Source organism: Lutjanus erythropterus, chromosome 4 (genome assembly GCF_056507025.1).
Source record: "Lutjanus erythropterus isolate fLutEry1 chromosome 4, fLutEry1.hap2, whole genome shotgun sequence".
NCBI classification, from domain to species: domain Eukaryota; kingdom Metazoa; phylum Chordata; class Actinopteri; order Lutjaniformes; family Lutjanidae; genus Lutjanus; species Lutjanus erythropterus.
The window spans coordinates 45,611,143-45,633,120 of NC_139320.1; the positions used below are offsets into that span (position 1 = coordinate 45,611,143).

The 21,978-nt window shown below is 40.2% G+C and overlaps 2 protein-coding genes across 2 annotated transcripts; both read left to right on the top strand.

Annotated features, from left to right (window-relative positions):
- The first annotated feature begins 956 nt into the window (after positions 1-956).
- LOC146329203 (NACHT and WD repeat domain-containing protein 2) lies at positions 957-19,317 on the top strand. The gene is made up of 11 exons (XM_084716741.1): positions 957-972; positions 5,581-5,694; positions 5,808-5,896; positions 8,056-8,163; positions 9,613-9,804; positions 10,599-10,728; positions 11,148-11,296; positions 11,901-12,251; positions 12,436-12,537; positions 13,364-14,072; positions 16,157-19,317. Exons 1-11 carry the CDS (start codon positions 957-959, stop codon positions 19,303-19,305), a joined length of 5,109 nt encoding a protein of 1,702 aa, XP_084572867.1. The 3' UTR covers positions 19,306-19,317.
- Positions 19,318-19,352: 35 nt separating this feature from the next.
- On the top strand, positions 19,353-21,591 carry LOC146329204 (nuclear factor 7, brain-like). Its single transcript, XM_084718133.1, has one exon. It carries the CDS (start codon positions 19,928-19,930, stop codon positions 21,365-21,367), a length of 1,440 nt encoding a protein of 479 aa, XP_084574259.1. The 5' UTR covers positions 19,353-19,927; the 3' UTR covers positions 21,368-21,591.
- The last annotated feature ends 387 nt before the right edge of the window (positions 21,592-21,978 follow it).

Below are 21,978 nucleotides of genomic sequence, written 5' to 3' on the forward strand. Positions count from 1 at the left end.
ATATTGTGTATCCCTAATGTTATTTATCTGCTAAACTGAAAATTCTGCTTGTCTCAGAACGACTGCAGCATTGATCACAGTCCCAGAGCGAGCTGCCTGTCACACGTGTCTCATGCTTTGTACAGGATGTTTACAGCAGCTGTCAAATGTCTTTCAAATGTCTTTCAAATGTGACTGTAAAGTCGCCTCGTCATGAACATTTTTACTTTGAGTTAATTAGCTTACTGACACTAATGTTGCACTTAATGTTGTCTGTAAACAAGAAACCTGTCTATACATCATATGTATTACTATACGTGCCTTATTATTTAGTAACTAATTCCTCTTTATTATTCCTCTGCAGGGAAGAAGACTCCAGTCCAGAAAGAAAAGAAGAAGAAAACTTTTCCTGCTGTTATGGTTCAAATTCCATTCCAGGGTTTTTATTCATTTTCACTTTTAAATGAGCAATATGTAGGACTTGCACATGCAAAAATGAGGACTGTATAGATAGTCTATTTAATTTACGACCTATGGTTGAAGCGAAGTGAAACACTGCAGGAGCTCAGGACGAGAACATGGTCAACTGACAATAACAAGTGAGGACGAGTCCTCCACTGTCAGTTGATCAGCTGTTTATAAGTCTGTCAGCTGATGTAAAGTTGAGCCTGTTATCCTGAAAATAAAAGCCCACTGCTCTGAAAATACACACTCTGGAGTTTGAGTTCAGTGACTGCCTGCCTTACTGTCCATTAACATTTAGTTCAATTTAAAGTTAAAAATGTCTCTGTCTTCTAAAAGATTATTAATGATTTCTTAGGATTCATCAGCAGACACTAACTCATTCAGAGAACATCTGGATTTCTAGTCTTCACCTCTGAGTAACCATGCAGTGTGTTAGATGAGTATTTCTGTCATCTTCCACTATGTTTTGGCCAAAGTAACAGCTATAGGCTACAGAAGTGATACATGGCAACATGGAGTGGGAGCCAGGTCAGTATGGTGCTCACAAACACACAGAATGGATTAGAAAACACCAGGACTGGAGTGAATCTTGAAAACAGAAACAGAGGCAGAAAGAATTTGTTCAAAAAACTTTGGTGAGAATGAAAAATGCCTCTAAAACAAATTGTCTCACACCATTCAGTTATTGAAAGTAAAAAAGAGTCTCATCTGGCCTCTGCAGTGCCTGTTGGCCTTTATTTATCCAGATCTGATGTCCAGATTGACCTGTCCCACATTATCACATTCAAGCAGATTTCTTTAATTAATCCAATTAATTCTTAGTTTTTACATGGCCAATAAAAACAAGCCTTCTCTCAAATCCTTACAATAATGTTTATTTATATGCACTGTTCCCGGTAAATTCATCACTTAATTAATTAACCCCACGCCCCTGTCACCTGTCCATCCTGACAGCCAATCACTTACCGGTTTTCGAGCAGGAGGCTCACCTTACTTCCTGTAAAATGAGAGGTCACGTCTGAACGCTGGCGGGTGAAAAGATGCCAAGTCAGTCCAGAATCAGCCGAACAATAAACTCCTTCCACCACTCGGTCAGTCTGCGAAAACCAGGCCTTCATCTTTATGTTTTATTTTTTTTGCCATTTATTTTCTTCTTTCACAAATTCTTGGGGTTTGATTTTCTGCTTGTTAGTGAACTGAACTGAACTATTGTAAAAATTCAGAAGGGAACCCCTGATTTGCGGGACTCTCGCCAGATTTGTGTGTTTCTTCATTGTGCACCTTGTACAACCTAATTTTGTTTTAAATGTGGGAACGCTATGGATAAATAAATATGGTAGGTTTAAGGACAGAAAACACTCGGTTGTGGGTGTGGAAAAATCGGGTTAAAATTGTTCACTCTCGCGAGATCTTTCGTGGGTTTGGTGTTGTCGTATTGGGTATACTTCCGTGTTTTGACTTTGGTTTGCATTAGCGGGAAATCCTGAAGTGGAGTTTGTTACCTTATGAACTGAATTACATGGAGCTGGACTGACCTAGTTTTGTGTGCTTTATTATAACGTTTAAAATTCAAACTGACGGTGTTTGTTTGTTTAATGAGGGTTTATTTCTTTCTTTGCAAACAATTTGTGAAATTGTTTGTTGTGAAAAATTACCCAGGGGTGTTGTGTGTTAAAACCCAGGTGCCTGTCCTTTATTTGGTTTGATTCTGTGAACTAGAAGACAAACTGGCAGGGGAGTTGATTGTGATGATGTCTGAGATTTTGCTTTGAGAAGATACATGATGAATTTCTTTAAGATGTTTTTAGGTTTTACTCTGTTTTACTTTGTGTGGAAAAAATGAACCAAACAAGTGAAACCTGACCGGAGATCTTTAGTTAACTTTGTTGGATGGTCATTTAAACTCTTAGGATCTGTGGGAAAGTTTTAGTGGTTCAGTTTAGTTTTTAAACTGAACCACTAAAACTTTCCCACAGATCCTAATTTGATTTGTTTCAGTGAAGAGGGTTTACTCTGGCTAAATTTTGAGATCCTGAAAGTTCCTGAAGTTCTCTTTGCTGTTTATTGCTGAAGTCCTGAAAAGTGTTTTTCAGTTGATCTCTTAAGAGTTTCAGGGATAATTATCTTGGACTTTGCTGAAAATGACTTTCTCTCTGGTTAAATGTGTTTTTTCATTGTCTCATCAATACACTGATTTATACTGAACTGACTTGTGCTGCATTGTCACCCTGATTCTTATTTGCTGTGATTATTTGTGTGCTGTTGTTCAGGTGGTTCATTTTTATGAAAAGTGGGTTTATGATGGAGTGTATTCATGCATCCATGTGGGGGAATGACTTTTAAAATCTCAAACAGGAAATTGTCAGATGAACTGGCACTATTTAAAAACGACGGTGAACTATTTTGCTGACAATCAGTGCCTCAGAGTGATTTTGTGAAATGTTGAGCAGGGGTGAAGTAATGAATGACAACTACTCAAACTACCATGATCTAAATATCTTTTCATAGACAAAGCCTCATTCAAGAATTAATGAGATGAGTTTTTCCCTCAATTTGAAGTGTAGTTACTCACATCCATCTTTTCAGACATGTTTTCTTATATTAATTTCAGTCTACTGACCTTTTCAATTCTGTCAGCTGATCTGTGCTGCAGACTGTCGTCACTGATGTGGAGCGGCTCAGTTCATCAGTCCAGAATCTTTCGGGCCTCTTCTTTTCAGCAGTTGTCACAGGTAGGCTCTTTTTAATACTATGAAACACAGTTTTATGAAATATTTCATCAGATAATTACTATTATTGTGGTTGGCATTATTTTCAAACCCTTATGTGCATCCTCTGTATAGTCAGTGTCTTAATTCAGGTTTATTCTATACATGTGTTTTGCTCCATTTGCATTTTTAATGCATAATCATTTATAAATATAAAAAATACTGGTTAAAGTTTATGGTTTCATCGCCCATGATTTTTAATAATGGGCTCTTATATTTAGATTTGCTTCTACTTTACTCACTATCATTAAACTTTTAGACTGTTCTGCACTCTTGGCTTCAATTTATGTGTGTTGCTTGACTTTTGAATTTTACTTTTATAGTTAGAAGTTTTCACTTCCCTAATATAATTATTTTCAATTCTTAACCACCAATGATCTCACATTTGGTTCTAACTCTCTGTGCTATTTGTCCTAAAGGGATAGTTCACCCAAAATGAAAATTCAGTCATCATCTACTCATCCTCATGCTGATTTAAGGCCAGGTTTAGTTTTTTTTTAGGTCCACAAAACACTGCTGGAGTTTGACAGGAAAACAGTGTTGCAGAATCTCCCAAACAAATGTAACAGAACATAAAATGCCTCCATACTGCTCGTCTAGTGTCATCAAGTCTCCTAAAGCGGCATGAGGGTGAGTCGATAGTGACCGTATTTTCATTTTTGTGTGAACTATCCTTTATCTATCCAGTGAAAAGTTTCTCTTAATATACATTAACTGTGTTCTCAGTTCTTCATGTTGTAGCTAATCAAAGTGAATAATTAAGCGCTTCAATGACAAAAAACACAAACTAATTTTAATGTAATATTTACATATATTATACATGTTTATATATACATGTTTTATGTGAGTAACATTTTGTCTGTATCTGTTGTCATTGTAACAAATATTTCAGTCATAATTATCAAGGACAACATAGTATAAATACATAACAGGCTGTAAATAATCAACATAATATTACATGATCATCTATAAATCTGCATATTAATCTCTTTAGGAATGACACTGTATATCTTGTAAATTAATCAAATATTTATTTACATTTCAGGAGAATAAGTTTTAATGGTAACTGACCCAGAATTTAACTTGACCAAGAACACAAAGTTCTGTCCTTACAGAACGTATAAAAGGTGTTTGTTCCCTGTCCTGACAGTGGTCTAACTGCTTTCTATCATTGAGTGTATGTCCATTATTATTGTGTGTGTGTGTGTGTGTGTGTGTGTTTGTTTTGTTTTGTTTTTTTTTGTTTTTTTTGTGGAGATGTTGCCCCCTTGAGGTGTTGTGTCTCCCAAATATCTCTCAACTCCACCAGATTTTTACAAAAACAGGATTTAATCACTGAAAAACAATGTTAAGCTATAACCTAAGGACCCCTGTCTCATTTCCTTGTTTCAAATAAGACGGGAATACTGAAGACAACGACGACTCTGCCACTGCCGCTGCAGACAGTGCTGCTCTGGTATATCCAAAAGGTCAAAGGTCAACTTCACTGTGATATCATAATGATCAGCTGTCTGTAAAAATAGTTCCCAAGTGAATACGGCATGTTTCTGACTCGAAATTCTTCACTGGAATCACACGTCCATGTAGTGATTACTTCTATTTGGCCAAAATAACAGTGACCCTGACCATCGACCACCAAAAGTTAAATGAGTAATTCTTTGAACATTTCTGCCAGGTTTGAACAAATTCTCTGTTTTTACAAGAATGGGTCGACTTGAAAGATCGTGCCTCCAGACATAAAGGCATAAAAGTGATTCAAAAAAATGTTTTTCACGAATACTGAATCACAGAGGTCCTTCAGCACTCAGTCATGGATATAACAAAAAAATAATTAGGCTGATCGATCCAGTAGTATTTGAGATTAGCTGTGGACAAGCACTTACATGATCCCTTTAAGATTTCCTAATATGATCTTAGATGGATGAAGTAAGATAAGACAGGATTCCTAAAGCTGGTTAAGATTTGTTTCTGTAATACCACATTGGGGAAATAAGTCTTTCTTAACTAAACAACTTAAGATAAGAAGTTTCTGTAATACAGGCCCTGATCTGCAGAATATTGAATATTGACTGTCTGTGTTGTGTGTGTGTGTGTGTGTGTGTGTGTGTGTGTGTGTGTGTGTGTGTGTGTGTGTGTGTGTGTGTGTGTGTGTGTGTGTGTGTGTGTGTGTGTGTGTGTTGTAGACGTTCCAGTCACTAGAGGTGGGTGTGATCATGATAACACGCTCTATAAACACCAGAGGCCACAGTTTCCTGAGTGGAGCAGGAGGGAGAAGAGAAACAACAGCGCAGAGGAGAGAGAAGCAGCAACTGTGAGCTTTTTATTTGGGTCATTGAATATGTTCCTGCCAAAAGCTTTCTTCTATCAGTTTTCCTAATTTTTACAATAGCTATTGATTGGTCTTATGCTCCAGAAGGAAAACAAATGGAGTCCACCCACAGCTCGTCCTGTGTGAAACTCTACCTGTGTTCCAACCCAGAGGGTGAGTAGATGAGCCATTATACTAAAGTATCAGCTGAATTTCCTGAAATTTCAGAAAGCAAATGATTAATGTAAGTTCATGAAAAGCGGCGTTTGTGTTCATGCTCTGTATAGATAGCGTGCTGGAGCGCAGAGCTCTGAGAGAGAGCGTGTTCCCCAGACTTAGAGAGCACTGCAGACGCACTCTGGGACTGGATGTCAGGGTGAGTACACACTCATGTTCTCTAAATCCTGCCCTGTTGCCACCACTTTTTTCTTCAGGGTAACACTTAGTTTTCCATCCTCTCTGTCCCCTGAACACCATAAACAGAGGCAGGATGCAGACACTGCAGATGCCACATCAGAACACCCACTGTAATGTCACAACCACTCACACTGGTCATTTCTTGTAGAGCTACTGTAGGAGGGATTCATCTGTGGTACACTGGAGGAAACATCGTAATTTACTTTATTTTAAAGGAGAAATGCATACTTTTTTACTGCACTAAATCATAAAATGACCGTGTCGTCAGAAATTAAGGAAACGTGAAGCTGAAATACTGGCTACTTCGACAACAGCATCTGTTCACACACTGCCCATTTCACATTAACTCTCTTACATGGAGTTAAACTTTTTACCAAATTATGTTAAGAGTTGTCTGAATGAGTTAGTGTCTGTTTGAGCTTACAAATACTCAAATTACTGTAATTAAGTAGTTTTGTTTTGTTTTTTTTAAGAAATATATTTTCAGGTTTGTGATTTTAGTTGTACTGAAGTTTTGCATCATACTGTGTAATCTACTTTGTTACCATTAAAATCATAAGTGCGTACAATTGCATTGATATCCAAACCTCCAGTATGCATTTTTAGAGACAATAACGCTGTTTGACCACAAATGGACTTATGAAAACCATGACATGAAGACAAGCACAAGGTACAATTTAACAGCTGTATCTGACAAGGCCAGAAAGCCTTTTTAACACTTGGTAAACGCTGTGAAATGGCTGCAGATTGGTTGGGTTTAGGCAAAAAAGAATGTACACATGAAGCCACTTGTGACATAATGTTATGTACAACATACCTTGCAAAATTTAGTACGGTTTTGCTTTCACATGGGTGTGGAAAGTAGTAAAACAGGCAGCTGCTGAACACCAACTGTTATTGTGTGATCTCACTATCAGCGACACAAACTACAAAGTATCGCTCGTCATCTATGAGCTTTGATAAGTTTTTCTTCCATTGTTTACGTGGCACATGAATTGTGGTGAGACGGGATGCAGAAGTGATGAAACAAAAAGATATGATTGTTGGCACTGAAAAAAGTTAAGGCCAGCTCAACTTTGATTTGTAGCGCCTCAGTTCAACATACTGTATAGCAGCAAGTGTCAGACATCAGTTTCTGGCTTCAGGTCTCTGGTTTCTGTTGAAAATGACTTGTAGTCATGCTTTGCTGTGGGTAGTGTGAACATAGTTAACTGCTGTAGCTTTGCATTGACCGACTGGCAGAGTTATAAACAGCTGATCAACTTCTCATTGTCACATGTCGGTGTCAAAGTTTAACATTGTGCTGCTGCCTGCAGGCAACCTGCCTAAACTTAGAGTCCAGGGAAGATTTGTTCATGAAATATTTTGTTGATTTTGGAGGCTGCCGCCATGACCACAAAATATAACATCAAAAATAAAAATTGTCGAAACAAAAATCTCCTCCTGCTTCATTTCAGCTGGATAATTTAGTTCTCACTGCGGCATTTTAAAAAATGGCAGGTGCAGATGCTGTCGGAGGGCAAAGTTGTGAATTAAAGTTAATGGTTTGTCTGACCAGCAGTCAAAAAGCCCAGAATCTATTAACAATATGCAGTCAAATTGATATGAGAAACTGCAGCCAGCCAATTAATTTTCTGTCAGTCGACTAGAAGAATAATTGACTATTTTTTTTTTCAGCACTACCAGTCAGATATATGCATCATCAGAACTCATCTGTGTAACATTGCCCACTGCCAGCAGTGGAATACGAAAGCAATATCATTTGGTAGCTTCCAGGTGTGTGTCCTTTGTTTTTTTTTTGTTACCCCTGAGGCCATTCCTGTAAAAGTGAAGCCAGCCCTACCCAACTTTGCCTAATTAAACTTGACAAAAAAAAGAGGATGAGCAGCTGTAACACGACTCTGTGCTGTGTGTTAGTTTGTGTGGCAGTTCAACCGGCACGTTGCGCCGTCTCTTTTCAGCAGCATGTGTAATTAGAAAGATGGAAGATTATCACATGTCAGTGAGCCGCCACCAGGCCAATTGTTATTACACCTCACTGTGTGCTTTTCACAAACAGATTATCAGCCATCTCTCCTCTACACTGTTTTAACCATTATGTTGTGTGTGTGTCTGCAGGTGATAGACCCATTTGAGTCCAGTGATCCCAGTCGCTGGCCAGATGAAAACACCAGACAGCAGCTGATTAAAGAATGCAGAGAGAGCTCCGCTGGACCATTTTTACTGGTAAATACATCAGCAGGATTAATTTATCCAAGAGTGTAGAGCAGTGCAACTGGCCTCGGGCTCTACAGGAGCAGCGCAGTATTTAAAATACTCAATTAAATTACAGTTTGATTAATGCAGAGTGATCAACAGCAGCAAAGTTTATTATCAGCTGCTGTTAAATCAGTCCTTGTTGAATGTTGAGGTTTCTAGTATTATAAGTACAGCTTACACCACAACACCACACACTTTTGTGTCGGATCACTAATTCAGCAACTTCACTGACTACACAATTTCAAGCACAACAAAAAATCCAGATTCCTGAGTTTACAGTATGTGTACGATGAGTGGACACAATAACAGAAACACCTACTGAATGTTCCTAAAAACTCAATCAACATCTGACTGATACAGCATTGAAATTTGATTGTTGCAGCAGCACAATGACAGAAAGAAATACATGTAAGTACAGAAAGACTGCAGGTATATAAAATGAAATAAGAAAAGAATGTAAGGTACAAATTATACATTAACCACAGTAAATGATACCTAATGGAACCTAACTTTTTTCTGTATTAATGGTGTGCTGTTTCTTGGGGTTGGACACAGCATCTCATACCTGAGAAGTGACAGGTTCAATAGCCACACCAGCAACTTAGCATTTTAAAAATTCATCCACCTCTCACCTTTGCTGCCCCATCACTTATTTCATTTAAACAAAAAGATCCCTTCAACCACAAGTAGAATTCCACATTCCTGTGTGGACTTAAAAAATCAGACGCCTGCCCACCTAATGTTCTCAAAAAGTCAATCAGCTGCTGTCTGACAGCCTCATCACAAATTAATGACTGTAAGACTGCCAGAATTTACTGCAGGGCTGTTTGAATTGTGTTTCTCATATTGCAGGCATCCAATAAACCTGAGTAATCAGCTGAGTTGTTATGTATTACTCCCAAGACTGGGTAGTAATGGCTTTCATGTATGATAGGTTTCATTTATGGTGAAAAAAAAAAAAAGCTTTATTAAGTCATAACATAAACGTTTTCTTAGATGGGTGCTCCATCATGCAAAAATGCATTTAATTTGCACTGAAAATGTTTAAAGATGATTAAAAAGAAAAAAAGAATATTTGCACAGCTCGTGTTTTTTTGGCTGCATCCAATTTATAGTATAAGGTGCAACATTTTTAATATTTGTGTAATTACAAATATAATCAATTGGATTACTCCAAAATCAAATTGTGATGTAATTTGTAGCCAGTAACTGATTACATTTCAATGTAATCTGATTCAACAATGATTACTTTAATCAAGTACAGTAAAGGTACACACATTCCTGTCTTTTCCAGCTTTATGAGTTGCTATATAAGTTTTATAAATCCATAAACACTGATAGAAGTGTGCACTTACCAGTGCTCATCAAAGCATCTCATGCTGCTGTTCCTTCTGTGTCCACACGGCGGTGCTGCAGGCTCTGGTTGGACATCAGTATGGCACAGCCAGTCTGCCGGCCCAGGTGGAGGTGTCAGAGTACCAGCTGCTGCTGCAGGAGAGCCAGCAGGCTGGGGTCAGCACCCAGGAGCTGGAGAGGGTGTACCAGAGAGACGAGAACGCCATCCCTCCCTCCTACTGCCTGAGAGCTGCACACACCCGCTGTCCTCAGGTGGGGATGTGTGACTGATCTCTGTATTTACTGTCGTCACTCAGACTAAAATATGATGAAGATTTTCTTGAGCAAACAGGATTAGGTTTGTAATTACAGCTGCTAATTAAATGTGGGTGCAAATTATGATTAGTGCCCGACTGCGCAAAAGTACTGACTGATTAGTGTTTGTGAATGAAAGAGACCTTTAAATTGGCTATGAAATAAAAAAAAGTGCTTTGTTTTGCACATATTTAAATTAGATTCCTAATTTTACAGGTCCAACATAAGAAATGTTAATGTCAAATTTTCAGACCTGGTCTTTCTTTAAAAAAAAAAAAAGAAAAAGGAATTGCTGTATGTTATTATATCTTATATAAAATGTGCCTAGATAAATATATATATTTTATTAGGGATGTCCCGATACAACTTTTTCACTTCCGATACGATACCGATATTGCAGCCTTGAGTACTGGTCGATACCGATATCAGCATGAATCATACTTACTTTTATTACTTATTTTGTAGTGTGGATTGTTAGAAAAGGCTTGATCAAGTGATGTTACTCAAACAGAGAACAATAGTTAGCAACCAGAGTCACCTATGGATAGAAGTGCTGGAGTAGAAAATGGACTGCTTATCTGAGCGCTTATATCGGAGATTTTAGATTCAGTCCGATAAAATCCGATACTTGTTTTTTGGCTGATATCGGACTGATATCCGATATCAATATCAGATCGGGACACCCCTATATTTTATCACAATGATTAGACTGTTGTGCTGTTTTCTAAAGAAAAGTGTTTTTTGTTCACCAGGAAGAGATAAAGGAGGAGGAGATAAAAGCTGAAGAAGAAGAGGTGGTGAAGATGTTTCAGACCACTGTGAGTCTGTGTGTCCACAACGGTCTGATGACCACAGAGAAAGCCTGCAGATACTACAGATCAGGTGGGATACAGTCCATCTGTGTGTGGTGTGTTTTGCACGATGTTGAAGTAAGGCTGTCAAAAGTATCAATACTTTTCAATTACCAAATGTTTAAAACAACGCAATTTCCTTTAATTATAGTGTTGAAAGTGCTGAAGCTATTAAAAACCTCATTTCAGTTCAGTCTTCATCACGTGCCTGAAGTTTGGCTCGCTGCAGCAAAATCTCTCAGTGTTCATGGACTTTTTCTGTACCAGCACTGTGTGCAGGTTGTTAATTGAAGAATGAATCCTATTCTGTGTGCCGAGAACTTTTTTCCTCTTTGCTGAGGTATCACAAGAGGTTTTGTTTTTTATCTTCTATTGAAGTTTAAAATTCTGGTGTTGTGACAACTCTGAGTTGAGGTGTAATTTATCATGTGTTTTGCTGCTTCTTTCCAGCCCTCGATGCAGATCTGCGATTTGCTCTGGAAAACCGTCCTGATAATGACATCATCGGACGCTGCCTGGTTTATGTCCACAGGGTCGTCAACGCAAAAGGGCAGACGGAGAAGAGACAGGTGAACTCACGGCTTCAGCAACAGTCAGAGGTAGGAGTCATGGATCAGTTTCTCATGGAGACTCATCCCAGGTCTTATTTCTCATTCTGATAAGATTAATTAATACATCCAAAGGCCTTTGAGTATCATAAAACAGGGCTTCTCAGCCTTTTGTAAATAAGGGACCACTTTCTAAATGTTAGAAAATTTCCAGGAACCGTCCCAAATAAAATGGAAGAAATAACTAGCTTTGTGAACTTCCATCTTTTTTCTCAGATTTTAATCAAACCATTCGGCAGTATCATTTTCTCTGAGGCATGGCTTTTAGAAAACACCCAACTTTCACTCATTCATGAAGAATTTGTGAAGTGAAAGTCACTGACAAAACTATATTTTTCACACCCAGAGCAGGACAGGCATTAATCCACTCTTGCAATGTTAAAAAAAAAAAGTCCATGTTTCTAAAACCTGGACATGTTCCTGACAGAAACACAGTCCTGGTTTTGGAGCGAGTGTGTCTGCATGTGTGTGTATGTGCATTATTTGGAAAAAGGAGAAATGTGTTAAAAAGAAATAACAAATATGAAACTCACCCTTCTGATGCTGGTTTTAACAAACTGTCACATAAAATGTGTAAAAACTCCTGTATTTTCAGGCTGTGACCTTTGACCTAAAGACGACGCCCACTCATGGACAGTTATTCTCAGAGCTTTGTGACGTCTTCATCCCTGGTCTCATCACTTCATCCCAGCTCCTGGTTTACACCACCGCCACAGAGTGTGACCGTCGCCACGGTTACACGACAGCCAGAAGGCGGGCCTATGCCGAGTCTCTGTGCCAGCAGGCGTACTCTGACCTCGTGGAGCTGATTGACAGCGTGAACATCTCAGGGACCAGTGAGGACTCTCAGCTGGGTGACGCGCTGTCCAGAGAGCAGGCCGAGCAGGAGGAGCTGTGTCGCATCCTGTCACGGTTTTATGACATCACTCGGCCAGAGGAGGAGAAGGTCAGGATTTTTTACTTTAACTGCTTATAGTGTAGATATAGTCTCTTCTGCTCTAGTGTTAAGATGGCAGTGTGAAGGATTCAAATAATTTAAACTGAATAGATATTTTCTGATCTATTTTCAGCGTTGTGACGCCCTGAAACTTGTGTCTGCATCACTTGAGTTTACTTTTCCTTTGTTGCAGGTCAGAGCGTATGTGGAGCAGAGTGATCAACAGCGCCCGCTAGTGGTGACAGGAGGACCGTGCACTGGGAAAGCAGTTCTGACGGCACACTGCTCTCAACAGGTATGTGCTGAAATGAGAAGCTCAGCTACATCAAACTTCCATGTCCTTTTCTTGTCGTTTTGATGGTTGATGTCAGTTAGAGTTGTGGCCACATTAGTCACATTTCAGCCCCCCATTTTCAGGCATTTCCACAGGACACCCAAACAATGAAATGTTACAAACAGACAGTAGAATTAGAAATTACTCTATTTTCTATTTTCTACTGCATTTTCATAATTTTCAGATTCCTCTAGCTGGCAGTTCTACTTAAAATTCAAGATCTGAGCGAAGAGTTTGTCTCTGGTATCTACAGTAGTAGGTTTATTACTGCAAGTCCCTTTTTGCCTGTCTTAGGAAGACATCCCTAAACCGCTTACATGGAGTCTGAAATACTGCAGCCAAGCTTCTGACCAAATCCTCCGAAAGGCCCCACTTAACACCAATCCTCATATCTCCCCATCAAACTCAGAATCCACCCTTGGTCTCTGTAGACACTGTTGACACGCAGCTCAAGGCCCATTTGTTTCGACTTGCTTTTGTTTAATCTCTTTTTGCTTTTATGATGTTTAATGTCTGTTGCTCTGCCTCTTATCTGTTATTTGTGAAGCACTTTTTGACGTCTGCTCTTGAAAGGTCTCTTATGAATACATTTGTGATTACCTACAAAGAAATATTACTCAGATTACTAAATCAATCATGCAGCATAAATAAAAGTGGTAAGATGAATCAACCACCAAGTAGATAAAGCAGGTTAAAAGCAGTGCCTGCAGCGCCTTTGCATCGTAGGGAATCTGTACTACGAGGTCTTGATGAAATGAAAACATCTTTTCTGTCTCTCTCTCCACAGATCAAGTCCTGGCTACCAGACTGTGATCCTGTGGTCGTCACTTATTTTTGCAACCTTTCAATCAACCCGTCCCCAAAGCACCTGTTGTTGAGCCTGTGTCATCAAATTACCTGTAAATATCACAGCAGATCTTCCACCGAGCAGAATCCGAGCGACTTGGATAATCACTGTGTCATGAACCAAACAGACAATAAATCCAACTGTAGTTTGACATCTAATCTGGATCCTCACCCTGAACGCCTCACCAGTGAGCCTGTTTTTGACGTTTGCCTGTCTGAGCTTAAAGAACATCTCTCCACCCTCCTCTCCCTCGTGCCGTCTACCAAACGTCCTCTAGTGCTGATCCTCGATGGCCTCGATCACATCGAAAACAACTTTGGCCCTCAGATCATCCAGAGCCTCCCCTCCCCTCTTCCTCCCAGCGTCAAAGTCATCCTCACGTTCTCCTCCAAGAGGACACAAGTCCTGCAAGCCCTCAGTCCGCCTGCCTGTGTGTCAGAGAGCGGTGAGGAGGAGTCGGGGTGTGTGTGTGTGCCACTGGGACGGGTGGACAGGAGACAGACTGTGAAGATGTTGGCGTCCCTGCTGGGCAGTTCAGGGAGGAGGGTGACGTCAGGACAGCAGGCGCTGGTGAACCAGGCGCTCACTTCATGTTGTCTGCCTCTCTACGCTCGACTGCTGCACCTGCACACGCTGCTGTGGCTCTCTGGTAAGACTGACAGTAAACACACACAGATTCATAAAGGATAGGGCTGCTGATGTTCTACGTTTTTTCCTCTTGTCATCAAATTCCATTAAAAGGCCAAAACCAACAATAAATTAGTCGGTCTTTCAATATTTACAGTAGCCCCAAGTTCTAAGTCTTTAAAAATGGTTCACAAATATATACTTTCATTAAATAAAGGCTTAATCTTTTCCTAAAACAGCTGGAAGCTAGTAGGTTTTTACAGACCAAAATAATTAGTGCAATTATTGAGGACTATTTTCAGGCACAGATTTTGTGTGCACATCCACAAGTCCCCGAAGTCGATACCATGATTTTCCAATATTGCTGTCTTTATCGGCATGACTAGCAGATCAAACTTGTTGCCAAACCAAAACGTCACATATAAACAATAAATTATAAACTAATGAATAAATGGTCAAATTAAATAAAAGAAAATCCATCACCATTATTAAAAAGTATTGGATTCTGTCATTATGATTCATGAAATGTGAATTAAATTTTAAGATTTTTTAAAATAATGATTCTAGGATTCAAAAAAATTATTATTATTATTATTTTAAAAAATATTAAATTCTACCATCATTATTTTAAAAAGTATTCTACCATGGTTACCCTGTTATTTAAAGGAAATGTAATTGATCATCATTCTTAAAGTATTGAATTCAACCATTGTTCTTTTATTAAATTTTGTCATCCTTGATATTTAAAAAAATATATTTTATCATTTATATTCATCAATATTCAGTTCTGTCATCATTGTTGTTATAAAATATATTCAATTTCTACCATTGTTGTTATTGAATTCCACATTCATTATTAAGAAACTATTGCATTCTACCATTATTTTTTAAAGTATTGAATTCTAATTCTATCATTGTTTTAAAAAAATAGTGAATTCTATCATTATTATTTAAAATATATTAAATTCCATCATCAAATGTTATTTAAACATTTAAAATTCTATTATTATTAGTTTAATAATATTCAATTGTATCATTACTATTTGAAAAATATAAAATTCTGTTGTCATTATTTTTAAAAATTTAACTCTATCATGATTGTTTTTTGAATTCTACAATCATTGCTATTAAGAAACTATTGAATTCTATAGTTTTTTTAAATATTGAATCCTACCATTGTTGTTTTAAATCATTATGATTTAGAAGAAAAAAATAAATTCTACTGCCATCATTATTTGAAAACATAATTTGATAATCATTGTTATTTTCAAAAATATTGAATTCCACGATCAGTATTATTAAAACATTTAAAAATATTTTCAAAATAATTATAGCATAACTAGTATTAAAAGAAAAAATACTAAACTCTACCTTCTCTGTTATTTAAAAAAATGTCTCTACATCACTGTTGTTCAACAAAATATTGAATTCTACCATCATTAGTATTAAAATAAAAATATTTAAGTCCAACGTCAATATCACTTAAAAATATTAAAAGAAATATTAAATTCTATCATCCCTGTCATTTAAAAATAATTTTAAATTATACCATCATTGTAATATTATTATTTTTTTTAATTTAATCCTATCATTATTACTAAAAAAAATAATTTCACCATCATAGTACTCAAACAAATAATAATTGTGTTATACTGTGATATTGTGAAAGTGTCATATTATTATTGACCATGAAAATCTCATGCAATTGCAACTCGACTCTTTATCCAGCAAAGATATTGAACCCTTTTAAAGAGTGCGACTGAATCACTGCTTCAGTGTACTGAGTTTTGACATCATGCAGTGTGAGGGGCTGACTCAAAACAAACCACACTGCTGCTCATCTTCTTCATATTGAAGGGATAAGATGGAAAATCCAATGATGTTCCTCATTCGTTTGTTTTTAATAGTGTATGGACATCAATCAAGTTTATGGCTCAAAGGAACAAGCTATATGACACTTTGGAACAACAGTTGTTGCATTCGTTGTTGGTTTTGATCTTTTCCTGGGCTTCGTTGACAATCCCTCCAAAATTCAAGATGTCAGCAGACTTCTTGTTTTTAATCAATTACACGGCATACTGTCCCTTTGTCTTCTCTTCTCATCAGATTCAGATGTGACTCAGTCCTGTCTCCCTGATGGTGTCCATTCATCTGTTTCTTTGCTGCTGGATCACCTCGAGCAGAAACACGGCTCCTCTCTCGTGGCTCGTGCCGTATCTTACCTCACCCTCTCCAGGACTGGACTCACTGAGGCCGAGCTCACCGATCTGCTGTCCTGCGACGACAAGGTGCTGTCTGACTACGTCCGGCAGGGTGAGAGGCCTCCCTCCACTCTGAGGGTCCCGCAAATCGACATGGAGAGGCTTTTGTTGGACTTGAGGAACTTTCTTATCAGGAGAACGGTCGCAGGGGCGCAAGTTTTGTTCTGGGTGAGCAGGCATTTCAAGCTGGTAGTGGCTAAGAGGTATTTAGGCACTGATGAGGTGAGGAGGGAGATGCATTCAGCAATGGCTGACTATTTCAGTGGCCGATGGGCTTGTGGAAGTGCTAAACCCCTTCTGGTACCAAACAAAGACACCCTCCAAACGGAAATATACGTAGACAGGCAGCCGTCCAGCCAGCCATTTGTCTTTGCTTCTTCTTCCAAAGAGATCGGCCGAGTGAACTTGAGGAAAATCTTAGAGTTGCCTCATCACTTGCAAGAGAGTAACAAATGGGAGGAGCTGGAGCACGGACTGTTAATGTCTGTGGGGTTTCACCAGGCTATGGTTAGCGCAGGACTCCTGAGAGATCTGGTAGCCATGTTGGAGGATGAGGAGTGGTCATCCCACTCCCGTTTTGCAAGGCAAAGAGTCTTCATGGCGAGTATATTGAAGTCTTGTGCTTGCGTACTGCAGAGCTCCCCACTGCAGCTGCCCTCAATGATGGAGACAAGCCTCCTCCCTTACCTGGAGGTCTTTCCTGTGCTCAAGGGTTATATCAGGGAGATCAGACAGGAGAGGAGGAAAAGAGGAAGTGGATTAGGAGTAGTGCTTTGTCCTGCTCCATCCTCTGTTCCCTCTGTGCAGTGTTTAAAGTGCAATGCCAAAACCAGCAAAGTTATAGAAGCAGCTGGGACAGAGTGTGGGATCATAGCAGAGATCATGGACGATGGCACGGCCTGGTTTTGGAAAGGGCTCGGGTGCGATGTAGTCAAACTATCGCTGAGCTGTGAGCAGAAGGAGCTGAAGTTTGCAGGAGTGAAGAGCAGCGGCCGATTCATGTTGCTTTCCACACAATGCAACAAGCTTTTCTTGTGGGATGTGACAGGTCCGGAAATGTTCCTACAGCTCAATGACCCTGTGAAACCCGAGTCGAGCCCACAACCTGCAAACAAAGTCGAGGGGTTTGTTGCATGTGAGAAAAAGTTATGTATGTGGTGGAAAGATGAGAGTTTTGTGAGCATGTTGGACATCTCCTGTGAGGCCATGACTCATTTCCAGTGTCAGACGCGTGTGACCTGTTTGGTTTGCTCCTCTGATGGCTCCTACATGTACTGTGGGCAAGAGGAAGGCTCAGTGTCCATACTTGACACCAACACCAGCAGTCTCCTTGGCACCTGTTCAAACTCAAACCACAACGCCGTTACACTGATGATCCTCTGTGAGGATAAGTGGGAACTGGCTTGTGTTGACAGGACAGGGAATGTGATCGTATGGGATGTAGCAGCCAAACCACCCAGACTCGTCAAAGAAAGCTTTTCTGGGGATAAATCCAACAACATCCTCAATACAGATCACTCAGATGAAATCAACACTTTACTGGTGTGTCAATCTGACAAGGTCACACTGTGGGACACATGCGACTGGGAGATGTGGGACCAGTTCTTGGCTCCGCAGAGGAGGGCCTTCACTCATGCTGTGCTCTCCCAGGATGGCCACCTTTTCCTTGCTCTGTTAGATGCTTGTCCCCTGGTCTTGGTGTGGAGGGTCGGCACAGGGGAGTGTGTTCTCTCTTTAGAAACAAACAAGCAGCCTCATATGCTCCTAAAAAGGGCCTCAGATGTTGTCTGTGTCGCTCGTGATGGATGCCTGACAGCATGGCACTCTGAGACAATAGATGCTGCAGGTGCAGCTCCAAAAATGGGGCGCAGAGTTAAAGAGGTGGTGGTGGAACAGACGGGGGAGTGGTTTTACACCACCGATGATTCAGAAACGGTGTGGCAATGGAGATTAGAGACACAACTTCCACATGCCAGGTTCCTACATGACGGTGCGGTGGAAAAGTTGCGCCTTTCTTCAAATAACATCCACCTTGTGACACTTTCAGCAGGAGAGATTTACGTCTGGAAAACAGAAACTGGTGAGAACATCCTGCGTATCTCCGGCAACAAAGCAACAGACATCCTGATCGCCCCTAATAGTCATGTTGGGGTGAGTATTTCCAAGCAATGGTTGACCCGAGTTTGGAAGCTGTCACAGGGGAGCATTGTGTGCAGCATACGCCTGTTCCTATGCGATGCACAGGTGTCACCTGAAAGCACCTTCCTCATTGGCCGTCGCCATGGAGACCTGTTGGCTGCAAGCCTGTGGTCGGGCCAGATCAGCAAGCGTTTCTCCTGTGTGGTGAGCTCAGAGGATGTCATTGCTTTCCACACGCTTTCAGAGCATCCAGACTTTGTGGTGGTAATGGCTGCCTCAGGGGCAGTGTACACCTGGAAAGTAGCAGAGGAGACGGTGTGCCGGCACTTCCACCTGCCGTATACATTTCACTGTCAGCCGCAAGACTTCCAGATGTCCCCTGATGGCAGCTATGCTCTGCTGTCCACTGATAGCGAAGCCATCAAGGTCTTGGATCTATCACAGGTCAGACTGTGCTCGTTCAAGGCTGAGGGTCCCGTCATTAAAGCTTGTTTGGATAAAACTGGACGCTACGCCGCCTACATGTTCCACCTCACCACAACCCCGGAGAAAAGCTGTGTCTGTTCACTGCACACGAGACCCGTCCTCACGGTTGTACGACTCACAGACGGGGAAAGAATAGGAAGTGTGTGTCTGTCTAAGAATCCACTGACTCTGGTTGTGTGTGCGCAGTCTGTCTTTGTGGGCTTTGAGGACGGATCTGTAGGTGTGTATTTCATTTCAGACGTCATGATTGAAGGGGAGGAGTCGCTCAGGTGCAAAGATCATTTGAATGGTCAGTCGAAGCAATGCCCCTTTGACAGAGCCCCATTCAGCTGGTTACCCCTAGCAACCGCCAATATCACATGGATTTAGGATGATGCGCTGTTATCACTGAGTCCATCCTCACCTCCTCCATCACAATCTGGTCGCTGGGGCCAAGTGCAGACTGCAGGGTATCATTCACTCTGCCGAGAAGGTGGTCACCTGGCATCTGCTGCATCCCTCCAGGGTCTTATGGCCTCTTGGACAAAAACTGTGACGATTTCTTCCACAAATTCTTTGAGGCACTTTTCTGCCTACTTATACTGACCCCTCCCATATATTACACTGTTATTATGTAGTTAAGTTTACATGCCCTTATGTTCTTTATGTAGTAAAAAAAAAAACATGAGTTGTCACATTTTGTGACATTTTGTCACATTTAGTTTTTGTATGGGGAAGAAAAAACACCTGCACTGTGAAATTATGTTCTGAATGAAACAAACACCTCCATCTGCTGGTGACATCATGACATGACAGCTTTTCATGTTTGAGTAATGTGTGGTTGAGGTGAATGACAAACAAAGTAAAAGTAAATGTTGACATTGAACAGAGCTGAGACGCCATTACAGGGTGTGAGTTCGCTGACAGAAAGCACACGTTTGGTGTATTTGAAGCAATAAAGAGAAGGCACAGTAACGCGGTGAGTCCTGTTGAAAAATAACTTCAACAACAAATGGCTGAGAGAGCTGTTTTAGAACATTTCCTGACTTGCAATGTGTGCTCAGAGACGTTCACAGATCCCGTGTCTCTGAGCTGCCACCACAGCTTTTGCTCAAGCTGCCTGCAGAAATTCTGGGAACAAACTGAAAACAAAACCTGTCCCATTTGTAAAAGAACATCCTCAAAGGATTTTCCATTTGTTAACTTTCCACTGAAGGAGCTGGCTGACTCCTTTGCTGGGAGACAGACACTTGGATCATCTGAGACAGAAACAGCAGAGCAGGAGGTGGAGGTGGTGTGTAGTCAACATCAAGAGGAGCCCGAATTGTTCTGTGAGGACGAACAGAGAGCTGTGTGTCCTGTTTGTGACCACCAGTCTTCCCACCAGAGTCACAAGGTTGTTCCTATAGAACGAGCAGTCATTGAGCTAAAGGAGCAGCTGAAATCTGACTTAAAGTCTCTCAAGGACAAGTATGGAAAATACAAACAAGTGGAGAAAACATACAATGAAATGATTCAGCACTCCAAGAAGCAGGTGTTGTTCACAGAGAGGCAGATCAGAGCAGAGTTCAACAAGCTCCACCAGTTCCTGAGAGAGGAAGAGGAGTCCAGACTGGCAGCTCTGAGGGAGGAAGAGAGGCAGAAGGGGAAGACTATCTTCAGAGAAATGAAGATGATTGAGGAGCAGATCTCCTCTCTGTCAGACAGTATCTGTGCTGTCAAAAAAGAGCTGCAGAAACAGAACATGCCATTCCTCGCCAGTTATAAACCCACTCAGACCAGAGCCAGAGTCCAGTGCTCACTGTCGGATCCACAGATCGTCTCAGGAGTGCTGATAGATGTGGCCAAACACCTGGGCAACCTGTCCTTCAGAGTCTGGGACAAGATGAAGGACAAGATCCGCTTCTGCCCGGTCATTCTGGACCCAAACACTGCAGCTCACATTCTCTATCTGTCTGATGATCTGACCAGTGTGAGAGTCGGAGACCAAGTCCAACAACTTCCTGACAATCCAGAGAGGTACACAAAATATGCCAATGTCCTGGGCTCCGAGGGCTTCAGTTCAGGAAAACACAGCTGGGAGGTGGAGGTAGGAGACCTTCCTGTCTGGACTGTAGGTTTGGTTAAAGAGTCAATTGAGAGGAAGGGGGAGATATCTGACTCATCAAAACATGGAATCTGGTGTTTAAGACATCGCAACGGAAAATACAAGAATGCTGATGGTCGAATTGTTACAGAGAAGAAGAGTCTCCAGAGGATCAGAGTCCAGCTGGACTATGACAATGGGGAGGTGTCCTTCTATGACCCTGTAGACATGACTCACATCTACACGTACAAAGACATTTTCACTGAGAAACTCTTCCCTGATTTCAACATCGGATGCGCTGATGATGCTGATATCAAAATCTGTCAAGCTGATTTATCTCTATTACATTCAGGTTTGGTATTATAATAATTTGAGGTTTATTAGACTCCCAAAACAGCTTGCTGCTGCTTTTTACACCTCTGGACCTGATTGATTATTTGTTCTTAAACAGAACTGATTTGTTGTCATGTTAAAACAAAAAAAGTCATATGTGTCTGTCTCAGATCAATATGCCAAAAGGTTTTCATCTTCATGTATAGTTTAAATGCAACCACTGTAAATACATGCATACCTAAATTATCATTTTATTCTGAAGTCATTTAGTATGTCCCCTATGTTTTGTTTAGCCAAAATATATAAACGTGTGTTACATTAACCTGCATCACTTGGTCTCTATTGTGCACATAGCAAATATTCTTTACTCTTCATAAGTTAATACTGTAAACTTTTGAACAATCCCTGGACAATATTTTGCACATTCCTGCACAATCTGTACAGTTTATTCATTTAGATGACAATCATGTTGTACAAAATGTCTTTGATAAAAAAATCATGTTATTGTCAATTTCTTATTTCTTTTTTTATGCTTTTTTTTAAATTCAGTCTTACATTATTCTATATTTTTCTTGTACTACATTAATCGTTGTGCACTAATATACCATTGCAAATTTTTTGTATGAGAATATCTTCTGGACAGT

Excerpts from the sequence above, each read along its gene's own strand:
- LOC146329203 (XM_084716741.1), top strand. Across the intron at positions 5,897-8,055 it reads CTCTGGGACTGGATGTCAGG|GTGATAGACCCATTTGAGTC; the intron begins GTGAGTACACAC and ends GTGTGTCTGCAG. Across the intron at positions 12,252-12,435 it reads CTCGGCCAGAGGAGGAGAAG|GTCAGAGCGTATGTGGAGCA; the intron begins GTCAGGATTTTT and ends CCTTTGTTGCAG.
- LOC146329204 (XM_084718133.1), top strand. The coding sequence starts at position 19,928 with ATGGCTGAGAGAGCTGTTTTAGAACATTTCCTGACTTGCAATGTGTGC.